Here is a 16482-nt window from a genome sequence, read left to right on the forward strand (position 1 = left end):
TGTGGGAGATGGAGTGTATCTAAGCAAGGCTGTTTGCACGTGTGCAAGAGCCACCCAGGCTCCAGGACAGAGCAGCCCTGAGACAATGATTTTACAGCCATTTATTGTGCTCCAGTGAAATAGAAAAAGAAAGTGCTCGCGTTAACAAACGCCGCTGTCACATCCACATATGCCAGTCGCTGCAAACCAAACCGCGTGTGTCCGCTGGGTCTCTGGGCATGCAGTTTGCTCCCACTGTGGGAATGGGGTGGGGGCAGGCCGAGCCTGGGCTCTGGGGGTTCTGCTTGGGGGGGACCTCTTGTCCTGGGGTACCCACCTGTGAGGGAGTGGGGGGACAGCTGGGGTAGCTTTGCTCAGTGCGTCCTTTGGGTGCTGTTGGGAACACCCGGCTCGATGGTGGATCCTGCAGCGCTCCAGGGAGGAGGGCCCCCTGCCCCCCCACACGCCCCCCAGTCTGTCCCCCCGAATGCTAACCCTGTAGGCAGGTGCCAGGGGGCTGGAGGACGCCATGCAGGGGGAGGGGGTCGGCAGGGCCAGCTCAGCCCTGCCAAGAGCAGCAGCCAGCCTCCCTGGGGGGAAGGCGGGGGGGGGGGTGCCCAGGGCCCTAGGCAGAGTTATAGTAGTTGTGTGGGTGGTGGTTGTGGGCAGGCTCGCCCAGCTCTGGGTACTCAGGCGTCAGGCAGTACTTGGGGTCATAAACCTGACGCGGCAGCCCATACACTGTCATGCCCCGCTGTGAGGCCCCCTTGTTGCTGCCCATCTGCAGGCTGACGTTGAGTGTGTCACAATGCTCCATGCCCAGCCCTGGCTCGAAGATCTGTCGCTTGGTCCCGGGTGCAGTCATGCCGGCCTGTAGAGGGTGGATCAGTCAGGCTGTGGGGACAGTGGAGGGCAGGGGCACCTCCAACAGCCTCCCAAGGTCCCCACACACACCTGGCTGGCTCCCTTGTTGGTACCCATCTGCAGACTGATGGTGGCCTGGTCCAGGGGTTGGTCCGTGCCCAGCTTGGGGTCATAGAGGTGGCGCCGGGTGCCATAGGCCGTCATGCCCTGCTGGCTGGCAAATTTGTTGGTGCCCATCTAGGAAGCCAGAAGGAGAATCATCCCAAGGCTTGCAGAGCCTCACCACGGGCCATGAGACATAACATGTCAGCAGAAACTTGCTCGGCCCTCCAGCGAGGCGCTGCTTCCCCTCTCAGGCTCCAGAAGCTGAGGCCCAGAGAAGGCATGTCACAGGAGCTGTAAATGGCTCAGAGCACCAGGGCCTGACTTCCAGGGTTCGAGTCCCAGTCCCGCCACTTATTACCCAGACAGTCCTGGCAACTGACCTAGCTTCTCTGGGTACCTGTTTCCTCATCGGTGTAAAGGGTGTAAGGATAACAGCACCCACTCCTTAGAGCTGTCGGAGAAGTAAGTTAGTGTACCGAAAATGGCAGGCACGGTGCCCAGCATACATCTGCGTTAAAGCCAAATATCCTGTGCCCCAAAGCCTGCAGGGACCTGGGTGCCCTCCTGGCCTCCTTGACCTCCCCGCTCAGCACAGTGGCAGGACCCAGGTGAGGAAGGGGCCAGTACCTGCAGCCCGATGATGTTCCGTCCTTCTCTTAGCTTCTCGGGCTCAAATTTCCTTTCCTGCTTCTCTGCGTACTTCACCCCCACATTCACCTTGTTCCCTTTCGTCTTGGCCTGGGGAGGGCGAAGGGAGCAGGGACTCGACTAGAGAACCTCCAGGCCACACTGTCCCCTCCTGGCACCTGCTCTCCCCCTGCCACCTCCACCGGACTCGGGGGGCACAAGTGGCTCCACTCGCAGCTCAGACTGTCCACAGCCCCGCACCCCTGCGCCAGACCCCCCTCCAAGCCACACTTACCATGCTGGCCAGGGCCAGGAGGGTGGACTGCACCTGGGTGTGGTTGGTGTTCTCAAACAGGTCGTTGGCCTCAAAAATGTCATGGGGCTTCACCCCATACTTGGTGATGGCCTTGATGAAATTGCCGATGTTTTCCAGCTGGAGGGGGCAGGCAGAAGTTAGCGGGGCGGGGGGGGGGGGTAGCAGAGGGGGCGCGAGGTGGGGGTGGGAAGAGTTAAAAAGGATGTCTGGGCTCACCTGGTGCCAATTTTGGGTCGACTCGTTGACCTTCTTCACGGAGCCTGGCTGGAGCTTATTGATGAACCTATAAGGCGTCGGGGAGGGCAATGGGAAAGGTGAGCTCCCCTCAGCACCCACGCCCAACCCCAGGGGAAGAGGGGTCAGGATGACAGCTACTGGTCAATTTTTGCCATTTCCTACCACCTCCAGCTCAGCCAAAGCCCCCTGATCCACCCCGGTGGGGATCCCCTGCACACCCAGGGAAGACTGAGACGGGAAAGTAAGCCCAGGAGCTGGACTCCGGTCTCTAGAGGAAAGTCCCCTCATCTCTGCTATGCGGGAGTCTCTCCCTGGCAACTGCATCTCAGTCTCCTTGTCCCTTAGGGGCAACTGCACTGTGGAGAGCCCGCAGCTCAGGGCCCCAACTTCCCTCCCTGGCCTCACTCACCCCCTCGAGCTCCTCCAGTCTCTTGACTTTAAAATGCCACCCATATGCCAACAACTCCCCAGCATTTCCCCGCAGCCAGGCCTCTCACTCTCCATCCAATCCAGCTCCCTACCTGGCATCTCAAAGGCACCCCACCCCAGACTCCTGACACCCACTTTTGCCACCTCAATTCTTTCCATCCTCCCAGGCTCAGTAAACACATCCTACTCACCCTCAGACTTGCTCTTGACTCTCCTATTCGGTTCTCCCATTCCTCGACACCCAACCCCTCAGCGGGTTCTTTGGCTCTGCCTTCTGAGGACATCCAGAAGCCCCTGGCTCCTTGCCACCTCCATGCTGCTCTGAGTTGTCTGAACCTCAATCCTGGGCTCTTGCAGGGGCCCCCTGTGGCTCCCAGGTTCCGCCTCGACCCCTGCAGACCCTCATAGCTACAATGGCCTTTTCCAAATAACTCCAGCTACTCCCCAGATCAAAAGTGCCCCCCGCCCCCGGTTTCCCTTCAGAATAAAGATCCTAAAACCTTTAACATGACTGAAAGGCCCTACAACTTCTGGCCCCCAGCTAACTCCCTCCACTTCCCCTAATCTCTCCTCGCTGTTCCTTGAACACACTATGCTTGCTGCCACCTCAGGGCCTTTGCACTGCTGCTCTCCCTATACCCTACCCCCTGCCTGGCTCACTCCTTCCTCAGATGCCCTCCCAGCTCCCTCACTCACTTCATCCAAGATTCTGCTCAAATGTTATCTCTTCTGAAAGACCTCCTAGACCATTCTCTACGAAGCAGCAAACCTTTTCCCCACCCCAGCCCTCCATCCTTTCCCCCTTGACTCTTCCCATGGCACTTCCCTCCACAGGCAAGTATGGGGTTTTTTCATGGATTGATCAATCTCCCCCATGAGGACCCAAGCTCTATGTGAGCTCAGAGTTAAATCTGTTCTGTTCACTATCCCCAGTGCCTAGACCTGCACACAGCAGGTGCTCCATAAATTCTTGGTGCACAAATGAATAACTGAGTGGGTGGGTAATCCTGTCTGAGCTAGAAACATCACAATGTCTCCCTATTCCTTATTCCCAGTGGGTATGCTAGAATAAGATCCCCCCACTCTGCCCTTTCCAGCACCTAGATCTTGGTAAGGCTGCACCTTCGGGAAGCTTCCCAAAAGGCACTCTCTGGCCATCACGGTCACCCTGTCCTGGGTCAGACTCAGAGATGCAGACAGGACCCTACTGGGCTCAGGGTCCTGGATCCAGTATTAGTGTCGCTGTGGACTCTGGAACCAGGGCTCAGAGCTGTGTGGATTTTCATTCCTCCTGGTGATTTAAGTTCTGAGAAGAGTAGAAAACCAGGCCTACTTAAGTTACTGTGGCATAACTCTCGTGTCACCAAGCCAGCAATGAACAGCCAATGTTGCCTTGTTGCCTTTTAGCTGTGACCTCTCTTTCTTGGAACTCTGGAGGCCATAAATGGGCCTGCCCTGTCTGCATGGTGATCAAGCCTAGATTCTGGTCATTTCTGTCAGAACAGCATGGGCCTCTGGGCGATATGTTTTACTTAACTGGGCCTCAGTTTTCTTTCCTGTTAAATGGGCACAATGTTGCTGTGCCAATGCTATTTCAAGGTCTCAGATATCAAGTGCCTAACCCAGCTCTGAGCTCATAGTTATTTGAAGGGTTGAGGGGGTAAAGATGAATGCCCAGGTTGGGGGCACCCCAAGGCAAAGTCTGCCCCACTCACTCGCAAAGAATGATGCCATCTTTGAGACCATCCATGAAGTTGTTCCCAATGCGGCGCCCAGTCACCCCCTCGATCCACTCTCGAAGCTCCTGCTCTCGCTGGTGGTCATACTTCTGGGCCAGCTGGGGATGGGGGACACAGAGAAGGTGGTAAGGATGGAGTGGGGAGCAGAGTTGGCTCCAGGGACCCAATCTGAGGTTCCCTAGGCCTGGTCTTCTCATCCCTTCCCAACTAAGGCAATTCTGCTCCAGCGTCCATGGGGGGGCTGAAGTGGGCAATGGGCCAGGACTGAGGTGGCACCTGCCCAGGGGGCCATTCCGGACATTCTGAGGTTTGGCACCAGAGAATGCAGACAAGGGGGGTGGAGAGCGGGGTACTTAGAGCTGGGAGGGGTGGTGCCTGGCCTCTTGGTTCCCCCTCCAGGCCAAACTTGGGGCTTAGCTTCCCCTGGTCCTGCCCCCCCACCCCCCTGCTGGAAGCCTGGGCGCCTCAGGCAGGGGAGGAGGAGCCCTAAGGACGTGGCTCTGAGTACTGCCTTGCAGGGGACTGTTCTGTCTTGCAGGTCTGTCTGCCTCAGTGTCTCTCCAGGTCCTGATCCTCTGGGCTGTGGCTCTGGCTGGAGGCTCCGGGGAGGAGGGGGAGGGGACAGGACAGAGGACAGGACACACTTGTCTTTGTCTTACTCCTGGCCCCATGCATGCTCGGTGGTATTTCTCTCTCTCTCTCCCCGCCCCCCCATCCCCGCACCCTCTGTCTCTGTCTCCCCAGCTCCAGCTGTCCTTCCTCGGCCTTGCCTTCCTGTCCCCATCTCCCTGTGTCTGGCTGGGGGGTGGGGCTCGGGGCTCCTCTGTCTCCTCTCTCTCGGCCTCTCCATCCCCTGTCTCGGTCTTATCTGGCTCCTGGCTCAGCCTCCCCATCCGTCCCTCTCAAGTCTCAGGCTCCCAGAAGCTCGGCGTCTCTCGCTCTCTTCCCCCTTCTCCATCCTGCCCCCCGCCCCCCCCCCACCTCCCTTTCTCCAGAACCCTCCGCCCCAGCCCAGACAGGTTCCGAGACTGCGGGTGGAGGGGACGGAGCTGCCCCTTCCCCTGGGGGAGGAGGAGGAGGTAGGAGGGGGAGGCCCCTCACCTGGCCCCGGCCCTGCCGCCCCCCTCCCCACCAGCCCGGCTTTATAAAGCAAACCGGCCCTTATATAGCGCGGCCCCGCGGGCCGGGCTCCCCGAGGCCGCCTTATATGGCGCGGCGGCTTCGCGCGGCTCTGGGGCCGGCGCCGGGGGGAGGGGGGCGGCGCCGGGATCCCGCCCGGGCCCGAGCACCCGCCCCCCCAGCCCCCTCCTCCAGCCGCGAGGATCCCCCGACCCAGGATCCAATGCCAGCTCCCCCGCTTCCTCGCTGTACGCTGGGGAAAGCCACCCCCGGCCCTCGATGTTCCCCTCTGTCAAATGGGGCTGGGACTCCTGTCCTGGCAGCGCTCACGGAGCATTCCAGTGAGTTGAAGTTCGCTGCCCCCGAGAAGCTGAACCCGACTCCGGGATGTGTGTGCCTTGGTGGCCGGGTGGCAGCGGAGGGCGATGCCAGGATCCTAGCTCTGCAACTCCCTTATGTCGAACCCTAGCTACTCGCCTCTCCTCTCTGAACCTCAGTTTAGCGATCCATAGCACAAGGGCGGTACCCGGATGTTTTCCCAGCACAAAATTAGGAGACCCCTGCCAGGTCCCTAATGCTCAGTCTCTGACCTCCCGGCTGTCTCCCTCTCCCTTCAGGATCTCCTTCGCCATGTGGGCCTCACTTCCCCAGAACCCCAACTCTCAAGCACTCCCCGGTTTCTTTTTGAGATGGGGGTGTGTGTGAGGAAAATCGAGTCCTTTCCCAGCCCCCCAGGAACACAAAAGGAACAGGGGACGGGTTAACAGGAGACTCTGATCAAGTGGGGGTCTTTACAGGGGACAGATCACCTCAGTTTACCCGTGGTTGCCTGTGTGCCCTCCATTTTACCTGTCCCCCAACAGTAGCTGAGGGCTCTGGGATGCTCAGGATGGGGAATAAGGCAGTCCCGACCCTAGATTTGTCCTTTTTCCCTCTCTGATTCCAAGTCACACGGGATAGGCAAGAGGGGGTCCAGGGAACCCCAAGAGCAGGGCCTCTGGCCTGCCAGGGTGTGTGGGCCAGGCAGAGGCCCTATATTGTTCTTGACCTCAGCTGACAGCCCACAGACGGGAGCCTTACCTTGTTCTTGACCTCAGCGGACAACCCATAGGCGGGGCCCCGGTTGAAGTGAGCAGAGGACATGCTGGCTGGTGGTGGGCACGGGTGGCAGTAGTGCCGAGGACAAGGCAGCAGCTAGGCTCCGTCTGCAACCTCTTCCCTCCTCACACGTTTTTGAAGCTCCGGAGGCGGCCCGGGCCTCTTCCAAGGCCTTCCCATTGGCCAAAGGGGCCTGCCAAGGGGCGGGGCACCCCCCACCTCGGCCACCCTCCCCCCCGCCCCTCCCCCCGTGATGTCAGGGCCTTGGTATTGGGAGCTGATTGTGTCATTGTTTCCACCTAGGGGGGCAGCCTGGGTTATTATTTGGGGGGCGGGAGGGGGGGCGCTTGTTCAAAAGAGATGAAGCTTTTCCCAACCTTCCTGACCCTCCACTGTTCATTGGCCCTCTGGCTGGGCCTCCTGGTTTCCTCTGTGTCCATCACTAAGCCCATCTCTCCTCTCATTGAGGTCATCTCTCTTCCTCTTTCTGCAGTCCATGGTAGCTTAGTGAGCACCATCCTGGGTTTAACTCCAGACACCAACAGGCTATAGTGGGCCTCTGTTGCCACATCTGTAAAATGGACTAATGGATACTGCATGTCCAGCATGCAGTGCCTGGCCCAGGGAAGGCCTCAGGATAACAGCAATATTTCCAATGAGCATCTGGCACCCCACCTCTGTCCTTTCCAGCCCCTCAGAAGGATCTGGGGGAACAGAGATCCTGGATATTATCCTCTCCAACTACCTGTGGGGTTGCCATGGAGTCACTGTGTTAGCAGGTTTCAGGCCATGGACACCCCTGTATTTCTCCTGTCCCAGCCAGGGGGAGCTTTAGAAGGGACACCTGCAAACAGCCCCATCTGGCCAGATCTCACCCCTGGACCACACAGAGGTGGATGACATGACCACACCATGACACTTATGTCAAGGCGATGTTAGGGACACTTGGATGACATGTCAGCAAACTGCCATATACTGAGGATACGTTAAGGACATGCAATTAATTTGGTGTTCACATGCTAGGGGTGCAGCTGTGATATGCTAATGACAGCAGCCCCTTATGTCAGGCCCTGTTACAAGTACTATACCTGTAACAACTCATGCTTCACAACACCCTCAGAAATGGATGCTGTTATCATGTGCACTTTACAGATGGGGAAACTGAGGCACGGGGTGTGGAATCCCTTTCCGAGTGTCACACAGAGTCAGTGACAGAAAATTTGAAGCCAGACCCCTGTCCCTAATGCTACCAGGCTGTCAGGGTTCCTCACCCTCAGCGCTGTCCACGTCAAGGCTGGATCATTCTTCCTGGGTGGAGGAGTCTCTCCTGGGCCTCCTAGGACTTTAAGCAGCATCTCCAGCCTGTACCTATTAGATGCCTTGAGCACCCCCTTAGTCTTGCCAAGCAGAAATGTCTCCAGACACTGCCGAATGCCCCTCCGGGGTGTGTGTGAAGCAGATCTTTCCTGTTCGAGAACCACTGGGCTAAACCAATATGCTAAGGACAAGGTGACTAAAATAGATCGAATGAGCTAACAATTAGCTCCTGCTATATTCTAAGTGCATCGGGTCGTCAACGCATTCCTCCCAACAGCCTTCTGGGTTGGGGTCTATATGAGGCACAGAGAGGTGAAGCCCACCGCCTGGCGTTACACAGCACGACAGTGACGCAGCCAGGACTCGAACGCGCAGACTCCGGGATCCCGTCCACGCTGAGCGGCCCCCGGCGGGGCCACAAGCCGCTACCGCGCAAGTGAGAACCCGCGCCTCGGCGGAGCAGGTGGCTGGCGCCCCCTGGCGGCCGAGGAGGGGCGGGGCCGGCGGCGGGGCCTGGCCGGGGCGGCCTGCGGTGACGCGAGGCCCTGACTCACTCGGCTCCGCCCCCGGCCCGCGGCCGCTTGGCCATTTATAGAATCCGCGCGGACTCTGAAGTCACGGCCCAGGCACGACGGGGGCGGGGTGGGGGAGCTCTTGGCGCGTCCCCCGACGGGGCAGCCCGGGGTCTCCCTAGGGGGTGGCCCTTTCTGGGTCTGTCCTGTCCCTCCCGTTCTAGGTCTGTGTCTCTATCTCCTGCTCTGTCCCTAAGTTGCCACATGCCGGTCTCAACCTTGCCTACTCTTTTTCTGTCTTTGTCTATGAATCTGCCTGTCTCTCTCTCTCTCTCTTTCTCTCTCTCTCTCTCTGTCCCCTGTCTCTTTCCATGATCTCTCCATCTGTGGGTCTCTATTTCACCTCTTAAGTCACTGCTTTTCTCACTCGATGTCTATCGTTTCTGTCTTTGTCTGGTTAATAGGGGTAGAAGCAGAGTCGGGGCTGATCCCATCCGCAGGCCCGGCCCCTGGGGACTCCCCCATTACTGGCTGCCCCCTGCGCAGTCTCCTACTTAGCTCCTGTCTAGTATTTCCTCGCCCCAGCCCTTCTGTGCCTCCCTTTCCCATCTAAATGAAAGGTGGGGGGCTCTTGGGGGGCTCAGGTGGTTAAGCGTCTGCCTTCAGTTCAGGTCATGATCTCAGAGGTCCTGGAATTGAGCTCAGTAGTGGGCTCCCAGCTCAGCGGGGAGTCTGCTTCTCCCTCTGCCTCTCCCCCTGCTCATGCTCTTTCTCTCTCTGTATCTCTGTCTCAGATGAATAAATAAAACCTTTAAAAATAAATAAATATATGAAAGGTGGAATCTTGTAAGAAATGGAGTTGCCCCGAACGGTCCAGGATAGTCATGAAAGAAAACCTCTGCCTCACCTTAGTATTTGGAGACCCCCTAAAACCTTAGCGCCTTTCAGAGCCATCTAACACACACACATACACCTCTGTATTTGGTGTCTCCAGGAGACAGTGGCAGCCCCCTTCCCCCTGCCTGTCTGGGCAGCGCCACTCGGCCAGCCCCCTCTCACCCAGCTTTCCTCTCCTGAAAACAGGCAGAAGCTGTTGTTCATAATGGCTTCTGTTTCTGGAGGGCTCACTCCATGCCAGGCACTGTGCCAAGCACAACCATTTAATCCTCACTGCCACCCTCTTGGGGTGGAAACTTGCAGGCCCATTTAACAGACAAGGAAACTCAAAGTTCAGAGAGACCAAACCACTCAACACCACTCCTGCTGCTCCCAGATCCTTCGACACGTATTTTTTTTTCTTAATTTTTTTTTTTTTTAATTTATGATAGTCACAGAGAGAGAGAGAGAGAGAGGCAGAGACACAGGCAGAGGGAGAAGCAGGCTCCATGCGCCAGGAGCCCGACGTGGGATTCGATCCCGGGTCTCCAGGATCGCGCCCTGGGCCAAAGGCAGGCGCTAAACCGCTGCGCCACCCAGGGATCCCGTTCGACACGTATTTTTGAGCACCCAAACACACTCCCACCTCAGGACCTTTGTACTAGCAGTCCCCTCCAGTGGATACATTTCCAAAGAATGCCTCCATGGCCTCTCCCTCACTTCCTCTGCTCAAATGTCACTGCTTTGGAGAGGCCCTCCCTGACCTCCTGCTCTAAAATAATAGCATCTCCCACCCCTAGACTGATTGGGAGAGGATAGGCATGAAGGAATTGTTCACTTAAGTATTTGCACCTGCTAGTAACCATGTCCGCCTCCATAAAAACTTTCACTTCAGGGCAGCCCGGGTGGCTCAGCGGTTTAGCACCGCCTTCAGCCCAGGGTCTGATCCTGGAGACCCTGGATCCAGTCCCATGTCGGGCTCCCAGCTTGGAGCATGCTTCTCCCTCGGCCTCTCTCTCTGTGTCTCTCATGAATAAATAAATAAAATCTTAAAAATAATTTCACTTTAAAAAGTCATTTCTGTGGGGCACGGGGTGTATCTGGGTGGCTCAGTCAATTAAGTATCTGCCTTTGGCTCAGGTCATGGTCCCAGGGTCTTGGGATGGAGCAGGAGTCAGTCTCCCTGCTCAGAGGGGAGTCTGTTCCCCTCCCCCACACCCTCTACCCCCTCACAGACTCTCTCTCTCTCTCTTTTTAAAAATATTTTATTTATTTATTTGTTCACGAGAGACACAGGCAGAGGGAGAAGCAGGCTCCCTGCAGGGAGCCTGATGTGGGACTCGATCCCGAGTCTCCAGGATCAAGCCCTGGGCTGAAGGCAAGCTAAACCGCTGAGCCACCTGGGCTGCCCTCTCTCTCTCAAATAAATAAATAAAATCTTTTAAAAAGTCAATTTTTAGAGGGGGTGCGCCTGAGTGGCTCAGTTAAGCATCTGCCTTCACCTCAGGGCATAATTCCAGGGTTCTAGAAATCCTTGTTTCTCCCTCTCCTTCTGCCGCTCCCCCCTCGTGCTTTCTCTCTCTCTAATACATAAAATCCTTTTTAAAAAAATAAAATAAAATCTTTTTTAAGTCATTAAAATAAGTAAATAAATAAACAAACAAACAAACATTTACAGGCAGCCCGGGTGGCTCAGCGGTTTAGCGCCGCCTTCAGCCCAAGGCATAATCCGGGGGACAGGGAATCGAGTCCCACGAGTCCCACGTCAGGCTCCCTGCGTGGAGAGTGCTTCTCCCTCTGCCTGTGTCTCTGCCTCTTTCTCTCTCTCTCTCCCTGTGTCTCTCATGAATAAATAAATAAAATCTAAAAAAAAAATTTACAGCTGAAACTAGTAAAACATGGTATATTAAGTGTACTTTAACAAAAAAAATTAAATCAATAAAAAGCCCCCTCCACTATCTCCTTCCCCTGCTTTCTTTTTCTTATCATCTCCTATTTGCTTAAATCTATCTCATCCTCTGAGAATAAAAGCTCCACAGAGGCAGATCTTTGCTTGTTTTGTTCACTGCTCTGTCGCCAGTGTCCAGTATACCACCTGCACACAACAGGTGCTCAAAAAAAGCTCACTGGATAAATGGAATTAAAGTTGGTGAGCCAGGACCCAAGCTGCATTTGTTTCAAATGTTGGTGTTTAAGCACACACAAAGGAAGGGCATAATTTCCAGGCAATTCCTGGACTAAGGACAGTTGAACTGAGTGTCTTCTTTGGGTTTTCATTCCAACCTTCCCCAGAAGACCAGTTGGAGGGTGGATAGGGGGTTGAGCCACAGGCTGCGGCTGGAGACATGTAGGTCATTCTAAACCTGCCCACTCCCTTGTCCAGCCAGGAGCTTTGCAAAATATCTTGTAGGAAAAACATCTGATTGAACAAGGGAGCCTTTAAAAAAAAAAATAGACTGGTGACTATCAGATTGGCAACATTCAGAACACCTGACAACATGTGGTGCTGGGGAAGCTCGAGAGCATTGTTGATGGGTATGGGCAATTTGTTGATAGCTTTTTTTTTTAAAAGATATTTATTTATTTATTTATTTATTTATTTATTTATTTATTCATTCATTCATTCATTCATTCATTCATGAATGAGACACAGAGACACAGGCAGAGGGAGTAGCAGGCTCCTCGCAGGGAGCCCGATGTGGGATTCATCCCGGGCCGGGATCATGCCCTGAGCCGAAGGCAGACGCTCAATCGCTAAGCCACGCAGGGTTCCTCTTTTTTTTAAGTTGTATGTATTTGAGATAGAGCAAGGAAGAGAGCACAAGCGGGAAGAGGGGGGCACAGAGAGAAGGAGAAGAAGGCTTCCCACTGAGCAGGGAGCTTGATGTGGGGCTCGATCCCAGGACCCCCAGGACCATAACCTGAGCCAAACAGAGATGCTTAACTGACTGAGCCACCCAGGCACCTCCGTTTGTAGCTTTCAAAATGACTAGTTTTTACCTTTTCTGATGGTTAATTTTATATATCAAATTGATTGGGCCATAGGATACCCAGATAGTCAAACATTATTCTGGGTGTGTCTGTGAGGCTATTTTGGGATGAGATTAATAGTTGCATTTCTAAAGAGTAAAACAGATTGCCCTTTCCAGTATGGATGGGCCTCACTCAATCAGTTGGAATGCTGAAGAGAACAAAAAGGTGACCCTTTCCATCCTAAGAAGAAACTCCTCATGCCTGGCTGGCTCAGTTGGTAGAGCATGTGACTCTTGATCTTGGGGTTGTGAGTTTGAGTCCTATGATGGGTGTAGAGCTGACTTAAAAATAAAATCTTTTAAAGAGAGAGAGAGAAGTAGAAATTCCTCATATGTGATTGCTTTGAGCTGGAACATTGGTCTTTTCCTGCCTTCAGCCTGGAATTGAAACATCAGCTCTTCTTAGGTCTCAAGCCTGCCAGCTCTCACACTGGAATTTTGACCCATTGGCTCTCTGGGTTCTCAAGGCTTCAGACTCAGACTAGAACTACATCGTCTGCTCTCCTGAGTCTCTAGCTTGCCAACTGCACATATTGGAGTTCTCAGCCTCCACAGTCATGTGAGTCATTTCTTTATAATTACACACACACACACACACGCACACACACTGTGTCTTTGTTTCTCTCTATTCTGTTGGTTCCGTTTCTCTGGAGAACCCTGCTATCTAATACACATTCTGATCCAGAGAAACCTCTTTTTTAGAATATACCTAATAAGTACAAGTAGGTGTGAAAAGAACATTTATTGCCGTGGCCTTTTAATAACAAGGTACCCTGTAGATCCATCAACAGAGTGAGACAGACACAGATGCAGGCAGGTGAGCAGCATTTTGTCTCAATGACAAAAAAACACTGTGGTGCTACAGTTAAGAGTAGGGGAAGGGGGGCTCTGGATCCATATTCCATGGATTTGGGGCATCCTTTGGTGCTTTCTGGCTGTGTGACCTTGGATAGGTATCTTAACCTCTCTGTGATTCAGTTTCCTTCTCTGGAAAATGGGCATATTGATAGTGCCTGCTTCCTCGGTTTATTTTTTAACTTTTTATTTTGAGTTAATTTTAGACTTACAGAAAAGTTGCAAAAATAGCACAGAGAGTTCCCCATACAGCCTACACCTTGCTGCCCCTACTGTTAACAACTTACATAAGCATAGTACATTTGTTAAAACTAAGAAATTAACCTTGGTACAATACTATTAATAAACTACAGACTTGATTTGGGTTTCTCCAGGTTTTCTACTCGTCCTTTTTCTATTCCAGGACCCAATCCAAGATCTCTCATTGCATTTAGTTGTCATGTCTCCCTAGACTCTTTCAGTCAAGTGACAGTCCCCTTGGTCGTTCATGACCTGACATTCTTGAAAAGAGCTGGTCAGTAACTGTGCAGACTATCTCTCAGTTTGATTTATGTTGATCAGATTGAGGTTTTCACATTACTGGGAAGGATACCAGAGAGGTGATGTTCCCTTCTCATACCAGGAACTTATGATGTCACAGTGACTCATGGTGACTTTAACCTCCGTCCGTTGGTTGGTTAAGGAGCTGTCTGCCAGGATCCAGCACTGTGAAGCTGCTATTTTTCCTCGGGTTGTTTTGAGGACTCTGCGTTAAAGGGTCTACATCGGACCCCACACATACTGTGGTGCTCTGTATTAATAAAATAAAAATAAATAAAAAAAAAAAAAGGTAAGCGCCTGTGTTTGAATCCACTACTTCTGTAAGGATAAAAAAAGAAAATGAGGGATCCCTGGGTGGCGCAGCGGTTTGGCGCCTGCCTTTGGCCCAGGGCGCGATCCTGGAAACCCGGGATCGAATCCCATATCAGGCTCCCGGTGCACGGAGCCTGCTTCTCCCTCTGCCTGTGTCTCTGCCTCTCTCTCTCTCTCTGTGACTATCATAAATAAATAAAAATTAAAAAAAAAAGAAAAGAAAAGAAAATGAGAGCCATAACTGCCTCAAGAGGAGAAGGGGCACTGGGAGCTCTGAAGGCGGTGGCCAGGTCCGTGACAGCGCAGCCACTACCCACGCGCGCCCTCGCCCAGGTCCCAGCGGAGCAGAGCGAAGTGCGCCTGCGCAGAGCTGGGCAGCCGCGCTGAGGGCCAGAGCCCTCCCAGCAGCTTCCCACGTGGCTTTCAACGTGCTGGGGTGGGATGCACGAGCGCCTGGACCGGCGGCTGATTGGCTGCAGCTCTTCACAGCCTGGCCAATCACAGGAATCTGGATGAGGCTGAAGTGCTGCGGCTGCGCAGAGTCTTTGAGGCATCCTGCCGGTGGCGGAGAGGAGACTCCCGTCCCCAGGAAGCAGCCGGCCGCACGGAGGCCAAGGGACTGCAGATATGGCTTCTCGGGGGTGGACAGCTGTCCTCGCCTGGAGCCTCTGTTAACGGCCAAGCCTCCGCTTTATGAGCTAATCCACTTAGGTTAATAGTTTTTTTTGTTGTTGTTGTTGTTTTTGGTTTGTTTTTTTTAGGTTAATAGTCTTCAACTGGGACTCCCTACCCCGCCCCTCAAGACCAGGAGCCTCTAGTACTTCAATCTGATTTCATCCTATCCTTTGTCTCTAATTTTTAAAACTTACGGTAAAATGTACATAACACAAAATTTACCATTTAAGTGTATATTTCTTTTTTTTTTTTTTAAGTGTATATTTCTGTGTTAAGTACATTCACATTGTGCAACCATCACCACCATCCATCACCAGAACTTTTTTCAATCTTCCAAAACTGAAACGGTTGCCATTACATGCTAACTCCCGGTGCTCTCCTTCCTCCAGCTCCTGGCAACCACCATTCTACTTTCTGTCTCTATAATTCGCCTTTTCTAGGGACCCTATATAAATGGAATAATATAGCGTTTGTCTTTTTGTGGCTGGTTTACTTCACTTAGCACTATGTCCCCAAGGTTCATCCATGTTGTACCATGGGTCAGAATTTCCTTAATCTTTAAGGCTGAATAATATTCCATTGTATGTATATATATTTTGTTTATCCACTCATCCATCCATGGACACTTGAGTTGCCTTGGCTATTGTGAATTATGCTATGAATATGGGAGTATGTACAACTATTTGTTCAAGTCCCTGCTCTCAATTCTTTTGGGTATATACCCAGAAATGGAATCGCTGAATCATATGGTAACTCTATTTTTAATTTTTGAGGAAACGCGATACTATTTTTCTTAGTGGCTGAACCAGTTTACATTCCTACCAGCCGTGTACAAGGATTCCACTTTGTTCAAATCCTCACTGACGTTTGTTTATACTTATAAAATGCATTATTCATACAGAAAGATGTATAAATTATAACTCAATGAATCAATGATCATGTTTTAAAACTTTTAAATTGAGGCATTACATAAAATAAAATGTACAAATCTGCATGGAGAGCTCGGTGAAATTTTACATACATATAAACCTGTGTAATCATCACATAGCTCAAGCCATAAAATATTTTTTATTTTATTTATTATTTATTCTTTATTTTAAAAAATATTTTATTTATTAATGGGAGACACAGTGGGAGCTCTGGACAGGACAGCTGCGGTCTGGCATGGAGGGGTCAAGGCCCTGGGCCAACCTCTGCCTTGCCTGGATAGAGAGAGACAACAGGCTGGCCAATGAGTCTCCTTAGCTGGGCCAGCTTCAATCTGAGAACCTTCCTGAAGAGGTCCCTTCATCACCTGGCCATCCTCAGCAGTGTCCATCCCACTTCCCCATGCTGCCAGCTCCCCACACCACCAGGGGTGCAGAGCAGGGGCAGGAGTGGAGAATGTCCCCCTCCCCAACCCGGGCCCCATTGACTCTTACAGAGCAAGGCTGATGTAAATGCTGATTGTCTCCGAGGAAAGCGGGTTGTACCTGCTGAGAGTGCTGATGCCCAGGGAGAGGAGGATGAATACACACCAGCAAGGGCAAGTTAGGCCTCACCCCTCTCTTGCCGTCGCCCTTTCGGCCCTGCCCCCGGACTACCTGAGGTCCCACTGGAGGCATTTGCTTGAGTCCAAAGCACTCCTAGGCCAGCCAGAGGTTGCTGAATACACGCTGGCTGAGTGCCCAGGGGCTCATTCGGTGCAAGATGAAGTCAGAAGGCTGAACCATGGGGCAGGGGGGTGCCATAGGGATGGCCTGGGGTGGCCATTGTGCTGTGGCCAAGTGCACGCCCCTGGTATTGCCTCTGCCCAACTGCCCAGGTCCCACAGCAAGTGGGAGAATGCCAGCTGCACTATCGGCAATGTT

General features: G+C 53.1%; 1 protein-coding gene across 2 annotated transcripts; it reads right to left on the reverse strand.

Moving 5' to 3' along the window:
* Positions 1–85: 85 nt before the first annotated feature.
* On the reverse strand, positions 86–6657 carry CNN1 (calponin 1). 2 transcript variants are annotated; one of them, XM_072787168.1, is made up of 7 exons: positions 6496–6657; positions 4273–4394; positions 2108–2174; positions 1871–2008; positions 1576–1686; positions 934–1080; positions 86–850 (listed from the first exon to the last, which is right to left on the reverse strand). In XM_072787168.1, the coding sequence occupies exons 1-7, from the start codon at positions 6556–6558 to the stop codon at positions 605–607; spliced, it is 894 nt and encodes a 297-aa protein (XP_072643269.1). In that variant the 5' UTR covers positions 6559–6657; the 3' UTR covers positions 86–604. The 2 variants fall into 2 exon arrangements, with proteins under 2 accessions (XP_072643269.1, XP_072643268.1); XM_072787167.1 differs by lacking the exon at positions 6496–6657 and adding an exon at positions 5067–5224.
* Positions 6658–16482: the final 9825 nt, after the last annotated feature.

The sequence above is a fragment of the Canis lupus genome, chromosome 19, assembly GCF_048164855.1.
Source record: "Canis lupus baileyi chromosome 19, mCanLup2.hap1, whole genome shotgun sequence".
Taxonomy (NCBI): domain Eukaryota; kingdom Metazoa; phylum Chordata; class Mammalia; order Carnivora; family Canidae; genus Canis; species Canis lupus.

Bases quoted from the DNA above. Each gene is read 5' to 3' on its own strand.
- CNN1 (XM_072787167.1), bottom strand. From the start codon at position 5,189: ATGGGGAGGCTGAGCCAGGAGCCAGATAAGACCGAGACAGGGGATGGA. The intron at 2,009-2,107 runs GTGAGCCCAGAC...TGCCCCCTCCAG, and splicing joins CGACCCAAAATTGGCACCAG to CTGGAAAACATCGGCAATTT. The intron at 1,081-1,575 runs GTACTGGCCCCT...CTGGCTTCCTAG, and splicing joins GGAACATCATCGGGCTGCAG to ATGGGCACCAACAAATTTGC.